The sequence below is a fragment of the Streptopelia decaocto genome (genome assembly GCF_964273445.1).
Source record: "Streptopelia decaocto genome assembly, contig: HAP1_SCAFFOLD_628, whole genome shotgun sequence".
Classification (NCBI taxonomy): Eukaryota; Metazoa; Chordata; class Aves; order Columbiformes; family Columbidae; genus Streptopelia; species Streptopelia decaocto.
This window is the reverse complement of record NW_028116036.1, coordinates 1-7,578: the sequence shown is the minus strand read 5'-3', so window position 1 is coordinate 7,578 and position 7,578 is coordinate 1. Positions and strand designations below refer to the sequence as shown.

Genomic DNA, 7,578 nt, shown 5'->3' with positions numbered 1-7,578 from the left:
CCGCCCAATGAAAACGCGCGGTGGCGGCGGCGCGGCCACGCCTACCACCACCCCCCACCACCACTCCCCCTTTGTCATGTGACCGGCACCCGCGCGCGGCGGGACGCGCGTCTTGGGGGGCGCTGGACACGCCCCTTCTTAAAGGGGCCGCGGCCGAAAGGGGCCGCGGCCGGAGGGACCTTTTTGGGGGTGGGGGGGGTCCCCAAAGCGCCCCCCCCCGTGTCCTGCAGCCCCGCCATGTTGTCCCAGCTCTTCATCCTCTCGTCCAAGGGCGACCGGCTCATCCATAAGGACTGTATCCTGCCCCCCCCCCACCCCAATCTGGGGGTGTCCCCCCCGTGTCCCCCCCACGCGTGTCCCCGTTTTCCTTGACCCCCCCCCCCCCCCAGTTCGCGGTGACACGGACGGCGGCGGCACCGACCTGGCCGAGACGTTTTACCGGCGGATCACGGCGCTGCCGGGGGACCGGGCGCCCGTGTTCATGGTGACGGGGACGGGGGGACACGGGGGGACATGGGGACATGGGGGGACATGGGGGGACATGGGGACATGGGGATATGGGGGACATGGGGGGATATGGGGACATGGGGGGATATGGGGATACGGGGGGATATGGGGACATGGGGATATGGGGATGTGGGGGGATATGGGGGGGACATGGGGGGATATGGGGGGACATGGGGACATGGGGGGATATGGGGACATGGGGGGGATATGGGGGGACATGGGAATATGGGGGGGACATAGGGACATGGGGGACATGGGGATATGGGGGGGATATGTGGACATGGGGGGATATGGGGGGACATGGGAATATGGGGGGACATGGGGGGATACGGGGGGACATGGGAATATGGGGGGGACATGGGGACATGGGGGACATGGGGACATGGGGGGACATGTCGGGCAGGGGGACACAGGGGGACACGGGAACCTGGGGGACACGGGGGAATATGGGGGGGACGGTGGGGACACGGGACATGGGGATACGGGGGGACATGGGGACGTGGGGGGGACATGGGGACATGGGTGACACGGGGGGCCATGGGGGGATATGGGGGATGGGGGTGACACTGGGGACATGGGGGGACATGGGGAGACATGGGGGGGACATGGGGACGTGGGGGGACATGGGGACACAGGGGGGTCACTGGTGACACGGGTGTCCCATTGGTGTCCCCAGCCCCACGGGGGTGTCACTTGGCCCACGTGCGGCACTCGGGGGCCATGGGGGGGACACGGGTGACATGGGGGGGTCATTGGTGACATGGGGGGGTCATTGGTGACATGGGGGGGTCACTGGTGACCCGGGTGTCCCCTCGGTGTCCCCAGCCCCACGGGGGGTGTCACTTCGCCCACGTGCGGCACTCGGGGGCCATGGGGGGGGACACGGGTGACATGGGGGGGTCACTGGTGACATGGGGGGGTCACTGGTGACCCGCGTGTCCCCTCGGTGTCCCCAGCCCCACGGGGGGTGTCACTTTGCCCACGTGCGGCACTCGGGGCTGCACTTCGTGGCCACCGCCAGCCCGGAGGCGTCGCCGTTCACGCTCGTGGAGTTTCTGAACCGGTACCGGGGACACGGGGACACGGGGGACACGGGGGACATGGGGACATTGGGGGGACATGGGGGGACAGGGGGACGTGGGGACATTGGGGGAATGGGGGGACATTGGTGTGACATGGGGACACCGGGGGGACACGGGGACATTGGGGGACACTGGGGGGACATGGGGGGACATGGGGACATTGGGGGGACGTGGGGGGACGTGGGGACATTGGGGGGACATGGGGACACCGGGGGGACATGGGGACATTGGGCGGACATGGGGGAACATGGGGACACCGGGGGGCATGGGGACATTGGGGGGACATGGGGGACGTGGGGACATGGGGACACGGGGGGACATGGGGACGCTGGGGGAACATGGGGACACCAGGGGGCATGGGGACATTGGGGGGACATGGGGGGACATGGGGACATTGGGGGACGTAGGGACATGGGGGGACATGGGGACACTGGGGGGACACGGGGGGACACGGGGGGACACGGGGGGTGACATGGGGGTGACGGGGTGACACAGGGGGTGACATGGGGGTGACGGGGTGACACGGGGGTGACATGGGGTGACCCGGGGGTCGACCCCGGGGTGGCCGGGTCACCGTGACAGGGGTGACACGGGGTGACACGGGGGTGACACGGGGGTGACACAGGGTGACACGGGGTGACCCGGGGGTGACATGGGGTGACCTGGGGGGACACGGGGGGACACGGGGGTGACATGGGGTGACCTGGGGGGACACGGGGGGACACGGGGGTGACACGGGGGGTGACAGGGGGTGACATGGGTGACACGGGGGGACACGGGGTGACCTGGGGTGACCTGGGGGGACACGGGGGGACACGGGGTGACCTGGGGTGACCTGGGGGGACACGGGGGGACACGGGGGTGACACGGGGGTGACACGGGGGACACGGGGGTGACACGGGGGTGACACGGGGTGCCCCGGGTGCCACCGCAGGCTGGTGACGCTGCTGCGCGATTTCTGCGGGACCCTGAGCGAGCGCAGCCTGAGCCAGAACCTGAGCCTCGTGTGCGAGCTGCTGGACGAGACGCTGGTGGGGACACGGGGACATCATGGGGACATCATGGGGACACGGGGACATGGGGACATGGGGACATCATGGGGACATCATGGGACATCATGGGGACATGGGGACATGGGGACATGGGGATATGGGGGCATGGGGACAGTGGGACGGGGGGGACGCAGGGACATGGGGACGTCATGGGGACATGGGGACACAGGGGACACGGGGACATCATGGGGACATGGGGACATCATGGCGACATGGGGATATGGGGACACGGGGACATGGGGATATGGGGACATGGGGACGGGGGACGGGGGGACACAGGGACATGGGGACGTCATGGGGACATGGGGACATCATGGGGACATGGGGACGTCATGGGGACATGGGGACATGATGGGGACATGGGGACATGATGGGGACATGGGGGGGCATGGGGATATGGGGACATCATGGGGACACGGGGGGACATGGGGGACACAGGGGGACATCAGGGGGACATGGGGACACAGGGACATGGCGACAAGGGAACATGGGGGGACAGGGGACATGGGGACACGGGGACCCAGGGGGACAGGGGGACAAGGGGGACACAGGGAACATGATGGGGGTTGGGGACATCACAGGGGGGTGGGGAAATGGGGGGGACACTGGGGGAAACACCGTGGGGACATTGTGGGGGGCATTGGGACATCATGGGGGGTTGGGGACATTGTGATGGGGTTGGGGACATGGGGGACATCCCAGGGGACACTGGGGGGACACCGTGGGGACATTGCTGGGGGATGGCAGGGGGGGTTGGGGACAGTGTGGGGACACCATGGGGACATTGAGGACATCGCGGGGGGGCTGGGGACATTGTGGGGGGGTCGGGGCCACCACGGGTGTCCCCACGTCCCCAGGACGACGGGTACGTGCAGACGACGTCCCCCGGGGTCCTGCGCAGCGTCCTGCACGGGCAGCCCGAGGACACCCCCGCCCTTCAGCCTCCTGCGCCTGCGCTCCGTGGGCTGGTGAGGGACACGGGGACATCATGGGGACACCTGGGGACACGGGGACATGGGGACATTGGGGACATGGGGACATGGGGGACATGGGGACAGCACAGGGACAGCACAGGGACACCCCCCCTTCAGCCTCCTGCGCCTGCGCTCCGTGGGGCTGGTGAGGGACACGGGACATTGGGGACATTGGGGACACCTGGGGACACGGGGACATGGGACATTGGGGACATGGGGACATTGGGGACACTGGGGACATCATGGGACACCCAGCCCTTCAGCCTCCTGCGCCTGCGCTCCGTGGGGCTGGTGAGAGACATAGGACATTGGGGACACGGGGACATTGGGGACAGCATGGGGACACCTGGGGACACGGGGACATTGGGGACATGGGGACATCATGGGGACACCCCTGGGATACGCTGGGGACACTCTGGGGACACATGAGGCTTTAAGGAGGAACCGGGATGGACTGGGAGGCCCTTAGGAATGAACTGGGATGGATTGGGAGGCCTTAAGGAAAATCTGGGATGGACGAGGAGGCCCTTAGGAATGAACTGGGATGGACTGGAGGGTTTAAGGAAGAACTGGAATGGACTTCGAGAGTTTAAGGAAGAACTGGGATGGACCAGGAGGCCCTTAGGAATGAACTGGGTGGGTTTAAAGAACTGGGATGGAGTGGGAGGGTTTAAGGGAGGAACTGGGATGGAGTGGGAGGGTTTAAGGAGGAACTGGGATGGAGTGGGAGGGTTTAAGGAACTGGAATGGACTGGGAGGTTTAAGGAAGAACTGGAATGGACTAGGAGGCCTTAGGAATGAACTGGATGGAGTGGGAGGGTTTAAGGAGGAACTGGAATGGGCTGAGAGGGTTAAGGAAGAACTGGGATGGACTGGGAGGGTTTAGGAATGAACTGGGAGGGTTTAAGGAACTGGGATGGACTGGGAGGGTTTAAGGAAGAACTGGGATGGATTGGGGAGGCCCTTAGGAATGAACTGGGATGGAGTGGGAGGGTTCAGGAATGAACTGGGATGGACTGGGAGGGTTTAAGGAAGAACTGGGATGGACTGGGAGGGTTTAGGAATGAACTGGGAGGGTTTAAGGAGGAACTGGGATGGACTGGGAGGGTTTAAAGAACTGGGATGGACTGGGAGGGTTCAGGAATGAACTGGCATGGACTGGGAGGGTTTAAGGAGGAACTGGGATGGACTGGGAGGGTTTAAGGAAGAACTGGAATGGACTGAGAGGGCTTAAGGAACTGGGATGGACTGGAAGGCCCTTAGGAATGAACTGGGATGGAGTGGGAGGCCTTAAGGAAAATCTGGGATGGACTGGGAAGGTTTAAGAAAGAACTGGGATGGACTAGGAGGCCCTTAGGAATGAACTGGGATGGAGTGGGAGGGTTCAGGAATGAACTGGGATGGACTGAGAGGGTTCAGGAATGAACTGGGATGCACTGGCGGGTTTAAGGAAGAACTGGGCTGGACTGGGAGGGTTCAGGAATGAACTGGGATGCACTGGGCGGGTTTAAGGAAGAACTGGGCTGGACTGGGAGGGTTCAGGAATGAACTGGGACCCGTGTCCCCCCCGTTTCACTGTCCCCCCAGTTCGGAGCCGAGACCCAGCAGAGCCGCGTGGCCCCCGGCTCGGCCGCCGCGCGCCCCGTGCTGCCCCCCCCCGCGGAGCAGGTGCGACCCCTGTCCCCAAAGTGTCACCTCCCCCCCAGTGTCCCCAGTGTGTCCCCCAGTGTCCCAATGAGTCCCCACGGTGTCCCCAAGTGACCCCAATGTGTCCCCCATGTCCTCAAGTGTCCGCTGGTGTCCCCAGTGTGTCCCCCCGTGTCCTCAAGTGTCCCCAATGTGTCCCCAAGTGTCCCAAGCGTGTCCCCTGGTGTCCCCAGTGTGTCCCTTGGTGTCCCCAATGTGTCCCAAACGTGTCCCCAGGTGTCACCAAGGTGTCCCCAAGTGTCCCCTGGTGTCCCCAAGGTGTTCCCAAGTGTCCCAAACGTGTCCCCTGGTGTCCCCAACGTGTCCCCTGGTGTCCCCCCAGTGTCCCCAATGTGTCCCCTTGTGTCCCCAAGTGTCCCCCCGTGTCCCCAAGCATCCCCTGGTGTCCCCAGTGTGTCCCCAATGTATCCCCAACATGTCCCCAGTGTGTCCGCTGGTGTCCCCAATGTGTCCCCCCGTGTCCCCAAGTGTCCCCAGTGTCCCCGGTGTCCCCGCAGGCGGCAGGAACGAGGTGTTCGTGGACGTGGTGGAGCGGCTGACGGTCGTCATCGCCGCCAACGTGAGCAGGGACGCGTCCCCAAGTGTCCCCAAGGGACCCCCCACCCTCAGAGCGTCCCCAAGGGACCCCATGTCCCCCCACCCCTCAATGTGTCCCCAAGGGACCCCATGTCCCCCACCCCTCAATGTGTCCCCAAGGGACCCCATGTCCCCCCACCCCTCAGTGTGTCCCCAAGGGACCCCATGTCCCCCACCCCTCAATGTGTCCCCAAGGGACCCCATGTCCCCCACCCTCAATGTGTCCCCAGATTGTCCCCAAGGGACCCCATGTCCCCCACCCCTCAATGTGTCCCCAAGGACCCCATGTCCCCCCCACCCCTCAATGTGTCCCCAAGGGACCCCATGTCCCCCACCCCTCAATGTGTCCCCAAGGGACCCCATGTCCCCCCACCCCTCATGTGTCCCCAGATTTCCCCAAGGGACCCCATGTCCCCCACCCCTTAATGTGTCCCCAAGGGACCCCATGTCCCCCACCCCTCAATGTGTCCCCAGATTGTCCCCAAGGGACCCCATGTCCCCCACCCTCAATGTGTCCCCAAGGGACCCCATGTCCCCCCACCCTTAATGTGTCCCCAAGGGACCCCATGTCCCCACCCTCAATGTGTCCCAAGGGACCCCATGTCCCCCACCCCTCAATGTGTCCCCAAGGGACCCCATGTCCCCCCACCCCTCAATGTGTCCCCAGATTGTCCCCAGGGACCCCCATGTCCCCAACTTGTCCCCAAGTGTCCCCAAGGACCCCCATGTCCCCCCACCCCTCAAGTGTCCCCAAATTGTTCCCAAGGGACCCCCATGTCCCCAAGTGTCCCTGTGCCCCCAACTTGTCCCCAAGGAACCCCATGTCCCCCACCCCTCAATGTGTCCCCAAGGGACCCCCATGTCCCCCCACCCTTCACTGTGTCCCCAAGGGCCCCCCCATGTCCCCAAGTGTCCCTGTGTCCCCAACTTGTCCCCAAGGGACCCCCATGTCCCCAAGAGTCCCTGTGTCCCCAGCTTGTCCCAGGGGTCCCCCGTGTCCCCAACTTGTCCCCACTGTCCCCGTGTCCCCCCAGGGCACCCCCCTCAAGGTCGACGTGCAGGGGAGATTCGCCTCAAGTGTTTCCTGCCCACCTGCCCAGGTAAGGGGGGCTGGGGGGGGTCCATAGGGGTCTGGGGGTCATAGGGGTCTGGGGGGCTGGGGGGGTCTGGGGGTCCATAGGGGTCTGGGGTCCATAGGGGTCTGGGGGGTCTGGGGTCCATGGGGGTCCATGGGGGTCTGGGGGGGCTGGGGGTCCATGGGGACTGGGGGGGTCTATGGGGGTCTGGGGGGTCCATTGGGGTCTGGGGGTCCATGGGGGTCGGGGGTCCATGGGGTCCATGGGGGTCTGGGGATCCATGGGGGGCTGGGGGGTCTGGGGTCCATGGGGGTCCATGGGGGTCTGGGGGGCTGGGGGTCCATGGGGGACTGGGGGGGTCTATGGGGGTCTGGGGGTCCATTGGGGTCTGGGGGTCCATGGGGGTCCATGGGGGTCTGGGGGGGCTGGGGGTCCATTGGGGGTCTGGGGTCCATGGGGGTGCATGGGGTCTGGGGGTCTATGGGGGCTGGGGGTCCATGGGGGTCCATGGGGGTCCATGGGGGTCCATTGGGGTCTGGGGGTCCATGGGGGTGCATGGGGGTCTGGGGGTCCATGGGGGGCTGGGGGTCCATGGGGGTCCATG

The 7,578-nt window shown here is 65.4% G+C and overlaps 1 protein-coding gene across 1 annotated transcript; it reads left to right on the top strand.

Moving 5' to 3' along the window:
• Window positions 1–84: 84 nt before the first annotated feature.
• AP4M1 (adaptor related protein complex 4 subunit mu 1) lies at window positions 85–6,998 on the top strand (the record flags this gene model as incomplete). Its single annotated transcript, XM_082077051.1, is given in 10 exon segments — window positions 85–295; window positions 390–484; window positions 1,464–1,570; window positions 2,524–2,620; window positions 3,499–3,573; window positions 3,871–3,906; window positions 5,203–5,284; window positions 5,820–5,881; window positions 6,933–6,954; window positions 6,957–6,998. Coding segments are annotated over 10 exon segments (676 nt in total), but the record flags the coding sequence as incomplete, so codon positions are not given.
• Window positions 6,999–7,578: the final 580 nt, after the last annotated feature.